Source organism: Camarhynchus parvulus, chromosome 12, assembly GCF_901933205.1.
Source record: "Camarhynchus parvulus chromosome 12, STF_HiC, whole genome shotgun sequence".
Classification (NCBI taxonomy): Eukaryota; Metazoa; Chordata; class Aves; order Passeriformes; family Thraupidae; genus Camarhynchus; species Camarhynchus parvulus.
Genome location: NC_044582.1, coordinates 5,952,236 through 5,972,938, shown reverse-complemented (window position 1 = coordinate 5,972,938; position 20,703 = coordinate 5,952,236). Strand labels below are relative to the sequence as shown.

General features: G+C 44.2%; 1 protein-coding gene across 1 annotated transcript in view; it reads right to left on the bottom strand.

Annotated features, from left to right (window-relative positions):
- The window catches only part of DNAH1 (dynein axonemal heavy chain 1), a 67,630-nt gene that overhangs the window by 32,680 nt on the left and 14,247 nt on the right, over positions 1-20,703 (bottom strand). Inside the window, exons 14-35 of the mRNA XM_030956580.1 lie at positions 20,006-20,125; positions 19,137-19,219; positions 17,597-17,738; positions 16,351-16,506; positions 15,199-15,397; positions 13,139-13,392; positions 12,030-12,242; positions 11,177-11,341; positions 10,371-10,492; positions 9,699-9,804; positions 8,416-8,595; positions 7,310-7,450; positions 6,521-6,684; positions 6,023-6,136; positions 5,226-5,414; positions 4,114-4,219; positions 2,924-3,037; positions 2,446-2,595; positions 1,857-1,943; positions 1,566-1,752; positions 1,361-1,452; positions 728-882 (exon numbers count right to left, since the gene is read on the bottom strand). Coding sequence (XP_030812440.1) covers positions 728-882; positions 1,361-1,452; positions 1,566-1,752; positions 1,857-1,943; positions 2,446-2,595; positions 2,924-3,037; positions 4,114-4,219; positions 5,226-5,414; positions 6,023-6,136; positions 6,521-6,684; positions 7,310-7,450; positions 8,416-8,595; positions 9,699-9,804; positions 10,371-10,492; positions 11,177-11,341; positions 12,030-12,242; positions 13,139-13,392; positions 15,199-15,397; positions 16,351-16,506; positions 17,597-17,738; positions 19,137-19,219; positions 20,006-20,125 — 3,239 coding nt within the window. The remainder of the gene's footprint in view (positions 1-727; positions 883-1,360; positions 1,453-1,565; positions 1,753-1,856; positions 1,944-2,445; positions 2,596-2,923; positions 3,038-4,113; positions 4,220-5,225; positions 5,415-6,022; positions 6,137-6,520; positions 6,685-7,309; positions 7,451-8,415; positions 8,596-9,698; positions 9,805-10,370; positions 10,493-11,176; positions 11,342-12,029; positions 12,243-13,138; positions 13,393-15,198; positions 15,398-16,350; positions 16,507-17,596; positions 17,739-19,136; positions 19,220-20,005; positions 20,126-20,703) is intronic.

The following is a 20,703-nucleotide window of genomic DNA, read 5'->3' as shown; positions in this document are numbered from 1 at the left end:
GTAATGTTTAATGGCTTGCAGTTTTCCTAGAGGTAGTTAGTTTTATATATGTTTAATTTCCCTCATTTTACAGAACACAGTCTTTAGTTTTGCCCTGAGACAAGTGCTGGCTGACAGGGCCACAGGGAGATTCACACTGCTTCTCACATCCTAGCTTATGGATAAAGTGAGCTGCAAAGTCAACCTCAGGTCACACAAGGAAACATAAGCAGTAGGACCTGGCTATAAAGAGAGCAAGTGGGCTATTGGTTCTTGTTTCCAAACCATGTAAGCAAGCAGGAGCCCTGGCAACAGGAATGAAATTTCTCTTTATGCCTCAAAGTCATTCCTCATCACTCAAGGATACCAGAGTATTTATACAGAACAATTCAAGTGCGCAGTACACAGGTCACTTTTCTTCAGAAGCAAAGCAAGTGGTTTTAAGCTGCTGTATCTTAGGAGCAGGGGCATGTGCTCCAAAGCTATTGCATTATTGTTCTGCAGTTAATGCTGCGAGCTGAGCTGCAGGAACTGTCTGGGCATGTGCTGGCAGTCGGGCCAAGTGCACAATGAGGGATGTCAGCTTAAATCGCCGTGACTGGCTATTGTAGCTTGGTGGGGATAAGGACTTGATCGCTTCTGGTTTTATGCCACCACCCCAAACGGTTCTCAGCCTTGGAGAGAAGACACTCAAGACCAGAAAAGTGTTTTCTGTCTGGAAGAAAGGAAAGAAGGTTTTGTACTTTACCATTCATGCGTTAGCAAGTTGAACTCTCCATAAAGCTGGCCCATTGTGATGGATTTGGGATTCAGTACAAAGTAGTGGACTGCTTCGTAATTCCCACCACCCGCTGCAGGCTGACCTTTCAGTGATGTCATTGCAGCTGCCAGGACTTCATAACTCTGCAAAAGCAGGACAGCCAGAGACTTAACTGCCATGGCTCCAGAGCAACAAAGCCACTTGCTCTCACAGCAACTGCATTCAAATGCAGTGAGAAAAGACACATAGTGAAGGGTAGTATCATAGTATGGAGATGCCTGGCTGAAATAAAAGCACAGAAATTAAGCACTCTATATGCAGTGGAGGAGAAAGTTAGATCTGTGGAAGAGGCCTAAAGCACCTAGAGAGGTCAAAGTATGTCTCAGCCTTAGAAATGTGCAGCAGAACTAATGAGCCTCAGTCTAATCTCACAGCTCAAAAGCAAACCAGTAATATACCTCCCCATGGCTATAAATTATTACTAACAGGCAGCATCTTTGTGTCCTGACTTCTATCTGATAGAAGCTTTAAATGTCAGCATGGGTCTTCTGTGAAACTTAACCCACTGCATCACTGGGTAGGTGATGGTTTGCTGGGGCCAGCACAATGTCTCACCCATACCTTTGTCTTCCCGGAACCTGTTGGTCCCACCAGCATCAGGCCATGACGAACTACGGTGGTCTCGTACAGCTGGATGCATTTAGTCACAAAACCTGTACAGGAAGATGATGCAGAGTGGGCCTGGGCACACAGCTCTTTCCTAGGGCAGCATGCTGGACTAAAAGCCCAGGTCCAGAGGGAGCTTGTGGAGAGCCTTTCCCCTCACCATCAACATCCTTCAGATTTGCCTGGATGCAGGATTTGCGGATAGCTTCTTCCAGGATGCCATAATCAACAGGTGTTTCTTTGATATTAGGAAACAAATCTGAGACAATACCATTGAAGAGCTTGAGGTCATCCTGCAGGAATTTGGGTACGTTGGCATCCCTAATAGCTCGCAGGCAGATCAGCTCCTGCAAGGGTTTGAGAATTCAGGACTTCAGAGATCTTTCCTCTTCTATGAGGCTGCAGAAAAGGCCCCATAATCTATGGCAGTGAGAAATACAAGCACATTTACCTCATCCATATCAGGATTCTCTCTTTTGAGATTGCCAGCTGTTGAGATGACAGTCTTCACAGCTCTCATCCCAAAGTCATAGTGATCCTGAAAAAGGCGCAGAGGAAACAATATCATCAGATAGAGGAGCACCATCTAAAAAAGTAAACTTAGGCATGCACTCAGCTAGCAGGCGAGAAAAGAAAAATGAGAGAGTTATGCCTTCAAAACAATTCCTCCTTCATCCAACCCTAGTCTCAGTATCCTTCAAACAACTAATTAGTCCTCAGCTGTACAGTCTATGAATGAGGAAGGTGAGAATAAGTACACAATGAAAAATCCTAGGTGGAAGGAAAAGCAGGCAGGGCTGTTTAGCTCAACTGTCCTGCCACTGTAATCCTAAATAGGATTTAAGGTGAATCCAAGTCCAGCCACAGGAGCAGAAATGAGAATTAGAAAGAAAGAAAGAAAGAAGGAAGATGAAGAATGGGTGTAGTGACCTTTCTGAGATATGCTGTCACAAGGCACCAAGAAAACCCTCTGGATACTTCATGCCTAGGCTGAGAAAATCTCACATTTAAAAAACAGTTTTGGACATTAAGGCATCTACCTGGGAGCTGAGCTGTTCTGACAATAGTTTGAATGTTGTGGTTATCTTTTTTGCAAGGACTTTGGCTTCATTAAACCCAAAGGAGTAGAGTGAAATCTCAGCAATCATGGAGTAATCTGGGACCATCATAGCCACAGGACGAAAGAGAGCCTGGAACACACAGATCCAACACAATGTTCAAAACACTGTTGTTTCTTGTTTTTTTCCCCAGCAAACTGAAAAGGCTGAGTATCCATTCCAGACTGTTTAGAGGACACAAGATGAGTGTGCCTGGCAGCTGTCACTGCAGCATTCCTGCAGACTGCAATCTGAACAATGCCATTTCCTTACACATGTGGTTCAAATCTCAAAGTGATCCTGGAGACTCTCCATAAGCATCACACCCTAACTCTTGTGATGGACACACTGGTGGGTCCAGGTAGCACCCAGCATCTTCATGGCCCCTCTTCTTTCTGTCTGTGCAGCCTGCCCTCCTTACCTTCAGGTTATCGGGCAGCTCAGTGCGCCCAGCGTACCCTGGGTTCATTGTGATGAAGACTGCACAGGACGGCACCAGTGGGATCTCTGTGCCTTCAAATATGAAGGTTTCCACCTGGAAAATTAAAAATATGATCACCCTCCAGGAACAGAGCCTGACCTGCAAACTAAATAGCGCAGCAGAATCTTCCAAGAGGAGAACAATAGCTTTTAGTTGTTAAATAATAAAGCACAAACACACACAGCTGCCCACAACAGTAGTGACTCAATCTGGTCCCACTGCAGGAAACCAGTATTACCAGCAATATTTTTCCCTGTATAAAAGATTGGGCTTGTGGAAGATTTACTGATAGGTTAAATTTTCCTTTTTTTTCCTTTAAACTCTTGAACAGACTTCTATCCCTTCAGCTGTAAACAAACGTCTTCCCATTTATTTTGCACTAGAGATCAGACCTGAATTAATTCATGGCAAAGAGGGCAAAGAGAAACCTAAATCCTTTTTAAAGCTGTGTAGGTAGTAATTTCAGATGGGGGATAAAGTAATGCAGAAGAATTTACGAAGACCAAGTTTCTAATTCCAAGCCAGAGTCAAGGAGATTCAGGTCTTAACCCTTCTGGACCTCCAGAGAACAAAGCAGAGGCTGGCTGCTAGACTGGCTGACAGCTGAATCTCCATTAAAAGCAACAGTTCACAACAATTCACTTTACAATGCAACTCTGTGTGCACCAATATGTGTTTTTCTGCACATACTGGGTTTTGTGAATCCACCAAAGCTTGGTTAACACATTTAGACAAATTTGGTGCTGAGCAACTCATGTCAGAGCACTGACTGCCTTTATCACAGCTCCAATTTTGATCAGCTCAGTGGATCTGTATCAGAGTGTCTCCCACACCAAAGCCTCCTAGCACTACAGCTCAAGCTGAGAGGTACTTCAGCCTGTGAGAGTGTGGGCAACTCTGGCAGCATAGACTAAGGTGAAGTTAAAAATTCCCCTGAGGATGTTGACTGTAATGGACTGATGTGATGTGCCATAGTTAGGACATTGTTCAAACCTCTCCTCAAGGATGTCTGTTAAGAGTTGCCCCTGAGAAGTGAAGCTTGAAGGTGTGTGCAGAGACAAGGACTTGCCTGAACTAGCTCAAGTGGAGATGTTTTTGCCTGCCTTTGCATCCACATGTGCCTTACATACCCTCTGCTGCTGTGCTTTCTGGATGGTTGTGATCTGCTGGGCCACCACAGACAGCACCTCGATATCGATGCGGTTGAACTCATCGAAGCAAGCCCAGGCACCAGAGCTGGGCAGGGAAGGAAGAATGGAGGGAGTCAGCAACACCACACAGGAGCAAACTTGCAGTCAAAAGTTCTAGAAGTTATATATCCACATACTGGGTGGGCACAACAGAGACTGGAAGTGAACACAAAAGGGCCCTGATGTCCCATGGCAAACAGTGACACAGCCACTGTGCCCTGGTTCAGGGGACACCCCAGCTGTGCATCCCAGGCCATGTGAGGAGTGCCCATGGCAGTATCCAATCCTAGAGCCTGGGACAAATTCTCCATGTTACACATTTGAGCTTTAAAGAGGTGCAATGTTGAATTCCTGGTTGGTACCTGAGCTGTAAGTGTAGCAGATACAGTTTAGACAACACTTAAGTACATTTTTCAGAATTTGGAAAACTATATATAAAGCTGGCAGCATGCATATGAGGAAGGTGATCTTCCCACAAGGCATGGCTTAAGAAAGAAGTTAAATTACTTACAAAGAAAACATCTGAGAAAAGAATATCAGCTTTTGTTGGACTAACTAATTCAGATTCACCAGTGTGCAACAGACTAATTGGACCAGCTCTGTTTGAAATGTAGAGAGGAGAGAAGCCTCTCTGAGAGGATCCCTCAGGGCTTAGAGCAGTCTCTCTTGGCTGCTCAATTTTGAATACTCTCAGCAGATTCTCTTCTTCTTAAGATTAAGCAGCTTGTGGGCTGAATCTCAGTCCAACATGGATGATATTAAAATAAAGGCCAAAGCTGCAAACATTTGCACAGGTGGATTAGTGCATTGTGGATTAGTGCAAAGCATTTTAATTTTGCCTTAAATGAACAAGGATCTCTTTTTATCTCTTCTTTTTATAACTGGATCAACTGTTCCTCCTTTCTGGCTGGAATTTTGTAACCTTGCTCATTCTGGAAGTCAGTAACCCCCTTGCTAGGGCTTTTCTTGTTCTTTTGGGCTGCTATGAAAAATACCCACCAACTCCCAGTGTGCAGCACCCCTCAATAATGACACTCAGCATTTCACTGTACCTGGCTAGTCCCTTAAAAAACTTGCCCATTGCCATAAAGTCAAGTTGGTCAGAGCAGTTGAACACTACAGTTTGGATTGCCAGTGCTTTGCCCAGGTCTTTTGTTGTTTCTGTTTTGCCTGTTCCTGCTGGTCCTGCAGGTGCTCCTCCAAATTTCAGGTGCAGAGCTCCTGTAAGTGTCAGATAACACCTACAACAAAGAAGAGACCAGATGAAGAAAAAAAGCATTTGTACCACTGATTTCAGCAAGGAGACATATGATCTATACAACTGGAGACAAGGAGGAATCCATCATTCATTATTCTACAAAACTGCTTAGATATGCAGCATTCTGCAAAGGAGTTAGAGCTATGTGGCCTTGATTAGTATTCATGGGGGCCTGCATGGATAAATCCTTCTGCCACTGGCTACAAATTCATTCTGCAGAAAAAGGACAGTTACAAAAGGGTAAAACTATTATTTCTGCTGCATATTCTAGAGCACTAGCTGGTTTCTAGAAGAGCTCCTTAGCTATCAGGTGGGCATTTTATATGAGAGCACTACATTAAGAATTAGGAGAGTGGAAGCAATCAGTCTGAGCACTGCCCACTCGGAGTACAGTAGCAACCAATGCCAGGGTGCTCCTGTGCACTTGTCTGAAGTGGTCCTTTACTGTACAAATGGATTCTATTTACATACATTAAGATGTAGGACCTGAATGGTCAGATCCTTGGTTTAATCCTCTTCATCCAGAACAAAAAAAATAAAGAAAAGAGAAAAAAAAAAGTGCATTTGTTACCCAGAAAACAATGTCTTTACCTGTCAGTGAGGGGTGTGATAACCAGACGGCCAGTGTTGCCCAGATACTCATAGCCATAGAGAAACTCAGCGTTGACTGCTCTGATGTACAGGTCTCCCCTTGTCCAGTAGTATCTAATGGTGAGTGAACATAGCATCAGAAAGATAAACACTGCCTGGCAGACAAAGCAGCAGCTCACAAGATTACAGCCTGCAGGTTTGGAGAGCTGATTGTCAAGGGATTTCCCTCTTGAGAGCAGAAAGGATAAAGTAGCACAACAAAGTGGACAGGAGGTCTCACAGGACCTGGGATCAAGCATTGCACCCCTTGGGCAAGAGCACACCCTTTAACAGTTAAACATCATGGTATGGGTTAGTTTCTATTGCCAAAGAGGATGCCACCAAAGCAAGATCTGTCCCATACTTCTGTTTCCATTTGCCATGGACACAGCTGATGGGTAAGGAGAATGGAGACTGGCCAGGGAAGCCAGGTGAGATTCAACAGCTGTGCTCTCTAACCTGAGCTGGGAGATCCACTCAAAATCATTCATGCTCGTTACATTCTCCTCAACCAGCTTTGCTGCAACGTCCTTGGCATGCACCTCGATGACAATGAGAGCTGACAGCACTGCTCTCTGCATCTTGGACAGCTTCCCACGGACCAGGGCCACCAAATCTCCCAGCTGGGAACAAAAGGAAAGTACCCTGAAGCAATGCACTCTGTACCAACACAATGCAATCAAACTCAGGGCATGCTGAGCCTCAGATCATATGCTGTGCTCAGGCTACTTCTGCCTCTTCTCTTTTCAGAAGTACAAATGGTTGCTCAGAAAGCAAATACTACTCAGGGCTGGCTCAGAGCTGAGTTTTGCCTACACCATTACCATGTTCAGGTGAAAAGAACGAGTTAGAGCCACTATGAAGTCCAGAGCTAATAACTCTCAGGTATTAGGTGTGATTAGATGCACAGAACTGATACGTAGGATGCAGTTTCCTCCACTGTCCATCACTTCAGTTCTTCACCTTTGGCTTCTTGGGTAACCCTGGAGAAGTTATCTTTCACCCTGTTATAGTGTTCAGGTGGTGATCACATTATAAATCCTGTATATTATTTGAGGTTTATTATGACAAATACCCTAATAATTAAGAAGACAACCAGTTTTATCACTTGTTTTTAACAGTGCTATGCAAAACTGTGTGTCTGTTTCCCCACCAGTATTGTCCTGGCTGTATTTATAACTTGTCTGAGGTCTGATGACTGAAAAGCCTCCATCTGGCAAAATCTCACCCTTACATTCATTTTCATACCTGAGCACTCAACTGTGGGTAAAGCCTGCTGGATAAATCTCCAGCCTCCAGAGCTTCAGACACTTCCTTTGTCCAGAAGATCTGGCAGCCAGCAATGACCACTTGGCCAGGCCATTCCAAGACCCATGAGGTACGTGGAGTCTTAAAACAGAAAAAAAAAATAGGCATGAGAAAGGGGGAAAAAAGGTGCAAAGACTGTTTATTTATTTATTTCTATGTCCTCTTGCTCTGAGAGGCATGCTTGACAAATTAGCACTGAATTCTTGTGTAAGAGGCTTTCCTTTTCTTTCCATTCCACTTGCTGTGAAGAAATCACCCTCAGGCACTGGGTACAGCAGGTACCTTCTCTCCACTATGCCACTTGCAGTAACCAGGTACAAGTAGCCATTAGCAGGTGAAGAGCAGGAATCTGTGAGACCCAAAAGAATGTTTCCCCTCCTCTGGCCTATTCTAACTTTCCTACTTTGAAATTTTCAGTCTAAATAAGAAAGAGTAACAAAAACATCTGAGGCCTCTTTATTTTTCAGCCTTTCTGAAAAATAGATTAGAAATAGATTACCTAGATTAGAAATTTCAATTTTACACCAGCATAGCTTTTACACAGAAACCAGAGCCATGATGCATCCCCTATGCACTGACTGAAACCAACAGCTCATGTGCCTTGATTACTTTTACCAGCCCCTAGCACACTGTGTGAGACACGAGAGCTGAAGCAGAAGATCCTTACAAAGAGGAAGTAGTCTGGAGAGATTAATAGATATGGATTCATACAGGGTTGTTCCATGCTGTAGGGATCCTGTGAGGGAGCGTGCAGGGTTTGCATTCTGCTGGACCATTAGCTTTTTGCCCAGCTGCCCATTCTGCACTTACAGTCACACAACTGTATTAAAGACTGTGTTTTGAAAGTGGAATAGAATAGAATAGAATAGAATAGGAAGGATAGGATAGGATAGGATAGGATAGGATAGGATAGGATAGGATAGGATAGGATAGGATAGAATAGAATAGATCAGATCCCAGGTTCATCAGCCCCACCTCTGGTGACCTCCATGGCAAGCCTGGAACCAACACATCAGAGACCTGGCAGTCTGTGATAAAACCCTTACCTCTGGATAAACACCAATTGATTTTTCTATGTTGTCCCGAACACTGGCCCTCATGGATTTCTCCACTTCCACCAGCCAGTCCTCCACATTCTCAGTGGGAGTGATGGCAGAAGACAGCTTCACCTCTTCCCCTTCACCAGAGTACATGTGTGTGATCTGTAGGTCTTCCTGGAATTTCAGCTAATGGAAGAAACACAACAGGAGACATGAGTGAAGAATTTCTTTTCTATCCCTGCCTTCCTGCCCCTGGGGGACAGCCAGCCTACACCAGTGTTTGCTCATTATAAACCTGGTGCCAAACTTGGTTGCCAGTAGTGATAATAAAGCGTGAGACAGACGTGTAAAATGACCTCTCCAAATAATGGAAAACGATTGTATGAAAACAAGAGATTCACATTGCTGGTGTGACTTGAGTGAAGCAAATGAAATTATAGGTAGGATGAACATTTCTCATTGCCTGTCTAGGATTCAGACCCTTGACTCCTGCTCAATTCTGTAGATTCAAATAATTTCCCTTGATGTCACAGTGCCTGGTTTTAAGAGTAAAATTTTAACAGCTTCTCCGGTGCCCCAGCATATCACTGAAAGTCCCCTTATTTATTCCAATGGCTTTGCACCATGTTTCCAGTTCAATTTCCTTTCTATTTTTCCAAACTAATGACTAGGAGATTGGTTTTGCTGTCTGAGTATTGTGGTGGTTCGAGCTGTGACTAGCTATGGAGTCTGAAGTCCATTAGGAATAACAAAGAGGAAAAATAGCCAGGTTAACTCCAGCTCCTAAGTAGGGATGAAGGCAGAAACTTAATTCAGCTCAGGCTTGTTCAGTCCTTGTCCCTTCTGGGGCTGTCAGCAGGAGTGGGATTCAATCCTAACAAGGTGCCTGTGAGTAGAAAGCTAAGCCAGAGCTATTTCTCCTGGCCTTCATGGTGAGATGGACACATATCTCCAGAGGGAGCGTCCTCCCTTCCCAGGATGGTTATCTAAGTGAATTTCCCTAAGTCACCCTTTGCAGATGCCTATTTTCCCCCATTGTCTGAAGGACAACCAAGGGTACCCAGCTCATGGGCAGATGCCTGGCTTTGAAGTGTCTAAAGTGAGGTTGCTGGAATCCCACTTCAGGACAGGCAGCACCTTCCAATGCCTATGTACAGGTACAGGTTCCCAGGAGTCACATTTCCATAGAGCAGAATGTGAACATTCCTTCAGACCTCAGAACACCTCCAACTCCCACAACACAGCTTCCCAAAGGGGGGCCAAGCCACTCGTGTGCTGGCTGTGCCTACCCGTGCAATGTTCTCAAAGCACTTGTGCAGGTGAGGCTGTACAGCAGTGGGGTCTTTTGTCTGGGACAGGATTTCCAGCAGCTCATCATCTGAAAGGAAGTAGAACCTACAAACACAGAGAGAAGTATGAGGAAAGGCTCTGTTTACTGCAGCAGCAAGAGCTAAGTGCTGGCATGATGGGGAACAAGCCTTTTGCTAAAGACACAGCTGCTGACTGCTCACTGATCTCTTTGTATTTGTGTAGGTGAGCAGCCACTATCCAGCCCTCTCCCTTTCTGTAGAGCCAGACTTCTGCCTCTGCAGAAGTCAGTTATTTCCTAGCAAAGAGGGTTTATATGAGTATCAAAGAATAGAAGTCTTCCTTCAGGGAATTAGAGAAAAAGTTACTTGGAGATTTTAATTTTACCCCACCCTTTCTACATAAATCCTGAGGCACAGATATGCAACAATGCTACCAGACTGCCCTTAACTCACCACATTTGTGTGTGCCTGTTTTCTCCCCATGAGATGGCAGCATTGAAAGGCACAGCTTCGCTTATGTTTGCAGGCCATGCATAAATCCTAAGCTTAGGTGGTTTTGCTCTTTCTTGGCAGAATGAACTGCAGTGAGCCTCTCCTTTCATATTTTCTGAAAGAAGGAGTGCAATCTAGCCCAGTGAAATTAGGGGTTACCTGGGAAAAGCGGCTCTCTTTGTCTCCAGATATTCACTCAGCCCTTTCTGCACAAGTTCAAGTAGTTCGTTACAATTTTGCAGCTTCTTCAGTAGCTCTAGATGAGGGCACAAAGAAATCACCTACAACAGAATGTGTAACAGAGGAAGCATCAGTATTCTGAGCATGTGAGAGATAAGGCAATGGAGATAATTGGGTTGCCCAGTGATGTTTAAATCACTCATTCACAGGAATTCTCAGGGATCTGGAGAGGTGTAAGCTTTGTGGGTAAGGAGGGTAAACAGCCCTTATGGAGACAAGCATTTCTGGCTTCCCCTAAATACCAACATTTGTAATATGGAATACAAGCAGTGAAGGAGTCCTGGGAAGTGGAGACTGGAGAATAGAAGAGAGCAGAGCACTGCCACCAGGACACAAAAATAGGCAAAAACAATGGTTCTAAAAAACTTAGAGAATCAGTCTTGAGGAGGAATTGAAGGAGTTACCTTATGGATTACAACCACTGCAGGTTACAAGAGTCATTAAGAGGCAGGGGTTCTTTGTGTTGAGGAGGAGGAAACTGCTGGGGTGGAGACTTTGGTGGAAGGCACTACAGAGAATGGATCTGTCCATTCAGACACTAGAAAAAAAGGCCAAGTTCCAAGAGAAGAGACTCAGCACAATGCCCTGGGCAAGGCTATGCAGTTAACACAGTGCTGCTCATGTCCACACCATTATGAAAACAATGACTCAAAGACACAGTCCTTGTGTGAGCACAGCTCCAAGGTGTTTGAGATACCTGCACTGGCTTTCATCAAGGCACATACCTCAGGGTTTGCATTAGCCTTCTTCATGACTTCCCTCCAATCCTTATCCACCATGTTGTAGCGCTGGCTTTCCAGTGGGAGCTGTCTTTTGATGTCCTCTGAGCTAAAGATTGGCTCCAAGTAGAGCCAAGAGCGCTGACAGTTCAGCCACTCCTCTAGGACATCCTAGTGGGAAGCAAGAAAAGCATATCAGGACACCATGCTATGAACCTGTTCAACAAAACCATTCAAACTGTGCACCAGAACATGTTTAAAAAAACAAGAAAGAAAGGAAAAAAGGTGATGCAGCACTTACACCTTCCATATTTCTAAAATCTACCTACAGGGTCAGGAGATGGAATTTCCTTTACAAATAATTAACAAGTTCCTAGCACTCCCCTTTCCAAAAGTTTAGGAACTTTTCTCCTGCAGCACTGCTATTTTGCTGTCAGAGTCCTGCTGGGTGCTCCTGGTTTGATGAGCAAGTGCTGGCACAGTCTGGCAGATCCTGCTTAAACAGCAGTCTCCCATGTGCTTTCCTACACTGAGATGTAGATGATTAGCATGGATTTCACAGGGTCTGAAAGAATCTGTAAGGTCCACTTAGTACAGTGTGATTAGAGAGACCAGTAACACTACTCACAGCAATAGGCAAGCTCTGGCTCCACCAAAACGTGTTGTAATAAGCAGCAAAAGGGCTGCATTACTTTCTTAGAGTCAGAGGGCTTTCACAGGCCCTATTCTTCCCTAAAGACTGATACTCTCTTGATAACTGCCCTCCCAGTTCCCAGCAGCAACTGCACAGTGTCCACGTCCAACCATGGCAGCACAGCCCAGCTGCCTGCCTCCCACGTGTGTGGGTAAAAACCAGTACCTGTGTTATCTTCAGCTTAGTTTCCCACAAGTTCATCCTCTCCTCAAAAGGTTTCTTGAAGGGTGAGAAAGACATGCTCTGAACCAGGACAATATGATCATCTAGGAGCTGAGAAATGTCATCGGTGCTTTTCAGTATATAGGTATTGGTGTTTTTGTAAAGCACCACACTGAATGAAACAGATTTCCATTCAGCCTCTATCTTGTTGAGTGCCTGGAACAGAGGGACAAGCAATTTAATTTTCAGATACAACTTCTGCAAATGGTTATCCCAGCTTCCACAACTCTCTTAATGCCACTCTCTAGAAAACGACAGATTTTCACTCCTGGAATCCACTGGAAACTGCAGCTCTGTATTTTATGCATGACACAATCAGCAGCAGCACATTTCCTCTGCACTGCCCACAGGTTCAACACCTCTACACCAGTGCTGAAACAAATACCTTGAGGGGAAAAAATTGCAATTTCACCTCCAGGCCTGTTTATGCTCTAGATGCACAGAGGCTGCCAGCAAAGGGCTTATTAATGACTATGATTAATGACAGCTTTGACAAAAGGGGAACTATCCATTGGGAACTTGCCTGAGATTTTGGAGAACAAGAGCTGCCAGAAGGTCAAGACCATCTTAGATCACATCTGAACTGATGAACTGAAGCTGAAAGACTATTTAATCTATGAATCTCCAGAGCTAGAAAGGTTTCCCTGCACGTTTACTGGTTTAAAGGATTTGCCATCTCTGTTTCCAGTCACAGCTAATCCTTCTGACATAACATTTGAATGGCAGAGTGCAGACAATCAATTTATTTTAACTTAACCAGTCACTAATCCCACAGTGATGAGTGAGACCCTAGCAGTGGATCAACATAACCATAAGGCAATGCTGTTAATGCCACAATTGAAATTCTGCACAAGACAGAATAAGTTCTTCTACTGTGTGGAAGTTGTGTGGTCATCACTCCCTCCTGTAAGGACAGCAACCTTTTTACTCGTGCTGCAGAATGTGTCTAACACTCTGGGACACTCAGGAACATCACCCAAGGCAATGACTGCCTCCTCAGCAGAAACCCATTTGAGAAGCAAGCAGAGACACAACAAGTCCTCTCCTCTCACGTTTTCGATGGCGTATTCCTTGCTGGCTGTCTCAGCCACTTTGAGAACAGTCTCCATGTGGTCCTGCAGGTTCAGCTCCAAGCAGCGACCAAATGTCATGCTGGGCTCCAGCTCCACGTCAGCCTTGACCTGGCTGGACAGCATCTCCCAGTGCCGGCTCCTCATGCCGGGGTTGCGCAGCCCCTGGATTAAGGGCACATACTGCTTGAAATCATCCATCTTGTCTCGAAACTCCTTGGCCACACTCTGGCAGTCTTTCAGGGAGAGAATCAGAACAACAGGGAGAAAATCAGCAACAACAGCGTGTGAGGAAGTTGCCTTAAGGAACTTCTAGAAGCTGTCTAAAGCCTGATGTGCATGTAGTCACATGGTATAGGGTAAGCAGCAGGTGAGAGCACTGGACAATGCAGGTTGAAGTAAGGAGGATATGAAGGCTCTCTGCATGGCCACTAAGCCAGGATTCAAGCCTGCTCCCAAAAAGCAGATCTGCCTATTACCAAAAGGCTGATAGAGGCAAGCCCATGCTAAGCTGAAGTGTGCCTTAGGCTAGAGCTCACCAGAAGAAGAGAGGCGGACAAATTTAACTCCTTGATATGGACTGAAGCATGATCATCTGCCAGTAGATATTTCGGAAGTTACAGTCATCATTTCAAGACATTCACTTCTTAACAAACCTGCATTTTTAGTTATCTCACAGCACAGCTCAGGTCACCCTCAATAGAAGATGAACACTAAGGAGCTAAAAGCAGGCTGGGATCCCAGCCTGGAAATAGAAAGCGTGCAGGAGAGGCCCTGCCAGCCTATGGCCATGCTAGAGACAAATGTACTGCTGCTTCATAGGAAGGACAAAGTGAGGGAAAGGGCTTTTCTCTCTGCGGGCATCCTAGAAAGCCTCTGCACTCTTCACATCATGCCTTTTTTTTTTTTTTTTGGCTGGTGCTACTGTGAATAAAACAATGGGTAGGTAAAGAACATGGGACTTGCTTCCCTTCCAAAATCTGGCTATAGCATGTGCCTCCTTTTATTGCACCCTGCATGGTTGCACTGTGTTCTCACAGCAAAGATGTGATCACCTCGTGCTCCCTGCTGGGGATATGCAAAGGACAGAACCAATATCCAGGTACCAGAGAATATTGCAATGAACATAAGCAGGTATTCTTAGTATTTCTGTTTATCATAATGATTCAGAGTTACTCATGCATCCACTCATCACCTCCTCCATTGGGGCTGATTCATGGCATTGTTTAAGAGCAAGTTCAAGTTAAAAAGGATGAATCAAAAATCACCCACAGCGAAATATATTTCAATCTAAGCCATCTGGCAGGAGATTTTATAATTAGCTCTAAAGAATGACCAACACATCTCTGAGAACCAGGGAATGGCAAGTTCAGCTACAACTGAAGCCTCAATTTCAGCTTTATTAGGAGAAATGGTCAAAAGACTTCCATGTGAATTGCAAGGGCTGAGTGCAATCATCTCAACTTCATACACATTCAGGCAAGTAGGAAAGTTGTTATTATATTGCAGAGATAATTTCCAGATTTTGCAATTTCATTTTATTCATAACAAAATCAAGACCTCTTCTGGCTTTCCATTAAATGCATTGGCCAATAAAGAAAATAAGATTGGCCAAGAAAACAGCACCTGCAAGACCCAGATTCAAGTTCCCTTGCTGCCTGACTTTGCACGAGGGCTTAAACCCACATGTCTAGCCAGTGGGCTAAATAGTAACTCTCTGTGACTAGCCTGGATTATTGCACTTTATATCTATATATAAAAATACATATATATATATATATATATATATATATATATATACTTAGTAAATACTAACTGCAACATCAGAGGGTGGCTGGTACTTCAAGCCTGTAACTAGTATCTAGATGTGAATCATCATAGTTTCAGGAAAAAAAAGCGGAAAATAACTTTGTTAGCATTTTCCCAGCTGTCTCTAATACACATGTGACTTCCTGATAATCCCTGCTTAGAGCACTCTGTGACATGCTTCACATCAAAATGCTGATATGCACCAACTTCCTTTCCCCAGACTGTGCACCTACCTGGTGAATCCTTGAACTGCTTCACACATCTCTGCATGGTCTTAACAGAGTCATTGACATTCTTTTCTAGCTCCTCTGCCTCAATCTTAAGGAGAGAATCATTCATCCAGCTCACATTCCACTTTATCCAGTCTGATACTGTAGTCCAGAGATCATAGTATGGCTGGAAGTCCTTAAGCATCTTGTTCAGACCACTGTACTTTAGAAAGAAATTAAAAACAACGTAAACAACAAGTGTATTCACCTCCAAACAACAGCTACATGTCAAAAGGCCAAAAAAACCCGCCTCTTTTTTGAATCTGAAGCCAGCAATGAGAAAACATGTATTCCAAGAGGATATGTCAGACTACCTTCTCCTGGGCCAACAATGTGTATTTCAAGGGAGAGCAACCAGCAGAGCTGGGCTTGACACATTCAGGCCAACATACATCCAGTGGAGCTGTGCCTGCACCATGTGTAAGGCATGGAAAGCACTCTTTCCACGAGGAGATTTTGATGGACAGGCCACACACCATCAGTGAAAGCACACACCATTATCATATTAAAACTTGGCTCCTTACAGGGAAGGAGAAGTAACAAGAGACTGAAGGGGAGGAAAGGATCATCATGTGAACTCCACTTCTGGTCTGCAGCCAGACTTGGCTGGATGTGGATGACAATGACTCACTGGCAGCTGAGCAGCTACAACCAAAATGAGTGTTTACAACTATATAAACTGTTGCCTTAGGAGAACACCACGCTCCAAGCTCAGCCAGCTGCCAGCACCCACTCTGCAACCACTTGCATTCACACCCATAGACCTGCAGCAACAGCCTTACAGAAATGGATGCATCCTAAGTGCTGCTTCAAGACCTTCTCAACCATGAACATCTCTCAGATCTCACTGTGGGCATCCAAAATCTCTCACATAAATAGTGGAAATATCAGACCCTGAGCAACCTTCCACATTTGCCTGGGATTGGCTCTTCTGCAGCCCAGCGGAGCGATGAAGCAGTGTAGCCAATCTACAGGACTGAGGAGCAGTTCTCCAGATAAACCAAAGCAGCATGAAGGATTCCTCCCTGAGGAACTATGTCTCATTATTTGCTCTACCTACCACCTAGAAATCCCAGCAAAGATCAGAGTCCTGTGGGTACAGGACCTGACACTTACATCTGTAACTTTGATGCCAAAGAGTCTCTCCCTGTTGTTGTAGAGAACTGCCAACTCCTGGAGTTCCTTCAGCTGCTTCCGGACATCCCTTGCATCTTCAGCCAGCTCATGGGCTTGGTTAACATCTGACTGGACAGAAAATCCACCTACAGTCAGCTGGAAGAGAAAAGGCAGGCACAAGTTGGGACTCTGAAGCTGAGTGCTGCTTCTAGAGATAACAGCTTCCTGGTGTGCTCTTCGTTTCATTCAAAGGACAGATTTTTATGGTCTTGATTTCACCTTCCCCAAACCAATTTCACTTCTGTTTAGACTGTGATGAAAGTGGTGAGGAGAAGCAATAACCATTGGTCAGGTGGAAGAAACTGCAAATGCAATGACCAGCTGCTTGTCCTCTTTGTGAAAACAGTTAATCCCCAAGAAATAGGAACAATAAGTCTGTGCCCAAATTTGATGCTGAATTTACACTGATATTTGCTACAGAACCAGTAAAGTGCAAATGATAGCTCTACTAGTCACTCAGTTTGTTTCCAAGAATTGTTTAACAACACATATCTAGAGCTTCTCTAATAAATTTTGTGTTTTGTTTTGGTGCCTTGGGTTTGTTTGTTTGGTTTAGATTTTGCTTTGGTATTTTGTGTGGGTTTGTTTTTTATTTGTTTGGGTTTTTTGATCCAGTGTTGGGGTATTATCATTTTGGGAACCTTCTTCCAAGAAAATCTAGGTCAGTGATTCCACCTTTCTAAAATGGCTTTTTTCCCCCTGAATTTAAGAGTTTCTGAGGAAAAAATAAAATGCAGACTGTTTTAGCAGACACCAGAGATATCTCAGCTCCAACACTCTGCAATTATTTCAGGGTCTTTTCCCACAAGATGAGTTCCATGGCTGAATGCTGTGTTTTCCCCCTTGATGGCAGCGCATCACAGTAGATGCTCTGCAGGGAACTGAGTACACAAAAAAGAGAAAGGAGGTGCCCATGTTGCCTGAGCACCAAGAACTGGAGCACTGTATAAACACCTTCTCAATGAAAAATGAGTATTTCTGCACAGTCTTGTCTTTCACACAAAAAGGAAACTCTTAATCAAAAGCCAACAAAAAACCAAGGGAGGGCATGTTAATATTTGGTCTAACAACTCATTCACCTCAAAACTCATCTGAGTAAAATCTCATCTGAAAGTTTCTCTCCTGGCTGATGACAAGAGCTTCAAGATGCCCTTCTATGGACAGTTAATTGTCAGGGGCTTAATACCTGCATTTCCTCCAGTTTCTCTTGAAATGTCTTCTGATCCGAAATCTGCGTTTTGCGAAATCTTTCCTCATCATCTATGTGCTGGAGCCGAACGGACTCTGAGTCCACGGACATTTTCACTGGCCAGTAACTGGCAGTCCACCTGCACCCACATGATACAAAGAGACAAGCTTTTTGAGCATATGTTTGAAATGCTGAAATTCACAGAATGAGAAAGCCAAATCCCACCAAACAAGGAGGCTTTACAACAACAGAAACACATGTGGTTTCAACAAAACATTTTTTTCCAGCTTGTCTTGTTGATATGCAGTCCTTGTGACTAGGCTATTCAGCTGGAGAGAGCTGGGGAGAAGTGGAGGGCCTTTTTAAAAGGAACAAATCCACTACACTGCTGAAAAGCTAGGAGACAGCAAAATAACAGTTGGCATCCAGAGGGAATGTCTGTCTTTGAATGTATTTGCAAGGAACTGAAAAAAATGGGGTCAGAGTCTCGGCTTATGGCTTTTCAGGACTACTGAAAAAGCCAGTCTCCTGTTAAGCAGGGCAGTGAGGGGCCAGCGTAACCCAGATACAGGGAAGCCCTGGATTCTGCAGAGTGCCCTGGGGAGAGCATTGTAGATCCAGGAAAGGCTGCAGAAATTGGCTGCTCACGCCAAGGCAGGTTTCTTGGTTCTTGCTCAGCCACAGCCCACCCATTACTGCCTCCGTTTGGACCCTCAGCCTGTGTGCAGTGCCAGTACAAGGTTTGCACACTACACTCACAGGAGGTCACACCCCTCCAGCACCTGGGGATGCAGCCATCTCCTACCAGTCTTGCCTGGGGAAGGTCTGGGTAGTGGGAATACAGCCACGCCTGTTCCAAGCTGGCCTGGGGCTGAGCTGCTTTCCTGCAGCTTCTGTGGGGTTTTTGCACCTTGCACCCCATGTTTCTAGTTTCAGGAGCACTCTGCACAGGCTCATTCAGGTTGCAGACATACTGGACCAAGTACATGTCATAAGAGAAGTGCTTCCTGGGCTGAGCAAGCTTTAGAAGCCTTGTAGCTGTGTTTGTGAGCTGACTCTGCTATTGGGGCATAGTTAGGCCATAACTGGAATAATAAAACTAAGAGGAAGATGCTTGGAGAGGAGCTGCAGTAACAACAAGGGGTTCAAATTTCTTCCTAGTCTTAAGAAAACCCCGGGAGTCTTCCTATCTTGGAAGTGTTCATTTAGTTTCAGGCACAGATTAAACTGTGCACTTTGAAACTTTACAAGTATCTCAAAAAAACCCAAAAACCCAAAAAAAATCACCCAGAGAAAAGGGCTTTACTATGTTAAACAGGTTAATAGCTACCAGTTTGCCTTGCCCCAGGCCAGAAGGCAGCATGAACTCACACTTCTTGTCTACAAACTTCATTTCAAGAATTCAGGGCTCATATAGCCTGAGAGACACTTAAAAGTTCTGCAGGAGCCCTTGATAGACACACGGCCCCTGAAGCACTGAGAATGGTAATTGCTGAAGAGTCCCACTTTGACAGTGGGAGAAATGCCTTGTGCTCACTTGTCAGTGAAATCTTCTTCGGTAAGATTGTAAAGGAAGTCTTCCATGACCTTGTAATCTTCCATGACTTCCTCAATCAGTTGCTGCACAGGGTGAGAGAAAGAGGAAAAAAAGTAGACACCTTTAGACCATGCTGATTCCAAGTCTCTGGTGTACACCTCATTTTCATGAGGTGCCTTTGAAGAGCGTTAGTCACACAAGCTTAAAGTGATGTGGGCTGCTTCTGTGCCATGTGAACAGTGGGAATGGATTTACAGCCCCTTGTTCTGTGAATGAACACGCCATCATCACCCTCTGTTCTATGGGAATGAAAAGAAGTGTGACCTAGTGGATAAAGTGCTGGACAGAAATTGAGTGTTTTAGGTTATCCTCCAGGTTCCCTCATTGGCATGGACAAGTCAGCTTACAGCTTGATGCCTTTGTTCCCCATTTGTTCAGCTGGGAAAAGACTTACACTTCAAATAACTTTGAAATAACTCAGTGCTAAAATGTCCTATTAGAAAAATATATTAACAGCAATTTGAGCACTGGGTAACTGAAAGATTTTCTTGAAAAGAGGATTCATTTTTAGAAGATAGCCATTCAATACACAAATGCAGAATGGATCATGAATGCAGCAAAACGCGTACGTAAGTATTTTAGGCAAGATTTTAAACAGCTATTTTGTTTTGCAAAGAGATTTAAATATATTATATGTATGTTTAAAAATACAAATCTTAGGAATTATAAAAATACAAAGCCAGGAATCTGGCGGCATTACACACAAAGACATGCAAGTAAAAAAACTGGAGTTCTGCTTCTGAGACACCACACATTGCATTGACAAATTTCCTCCTTGCTTCCGTTGTCCCAAGGGGAGGCTGCCCTACCTCCTGCACTGCCAGCTGCTCGGGCACCCCCTTCAGCCAGTCCCTCAGCTCAACCAGCTCCTCGATGTTCGTTGGTCTCTCGTGCATTTTGGTGCTGATGGCTTCATATGCCTCACAGATCTGCAGCAGGACACAGCAAACACCATCAGAGAGTCACCAATTGCTAACAGACAAACAGGGAAACCTGCCCCAGTCCACCCACTTCCCATTCTGAAGGTGTCTAAGGATGAGTACACAGTCCTGTTTTGTTTTTTTCTTTTCCCATCCATCTCACCCACTGCAGCTCAAACTGAATGAGACTACCAAAAAAAGAGGAAGCGGAACTGCAGGTACGTAGTGAAAATGATGATAATAACAGATTTATACAATCAGCTGGCAGAGGCAGTTGCCTATATTCCAGTTATCCTCAGAGGAAGCAGAAGGACTTTTCAGTTGTCTACTAGACAGATCTTTTCAATTCACCAACATACTTTTGTAAAATGGCAAGGTCTTGAAGAATTTAATCTCAAGAGCTACAGCTTTCAGGCATGTAATTTATTAAATATATTTAATTCTTCATTTGGTTGGGTTTGCATATGTCCTCGATAATTTCAATTTTAAGTAATCAGCCCAGTGTGATCTTTAAAATATTCTCATTAATGTGGCCTTCTAGTCATTTCACAAAAACACAGCAACTTCAAAAGCAGAACAAGACAAGA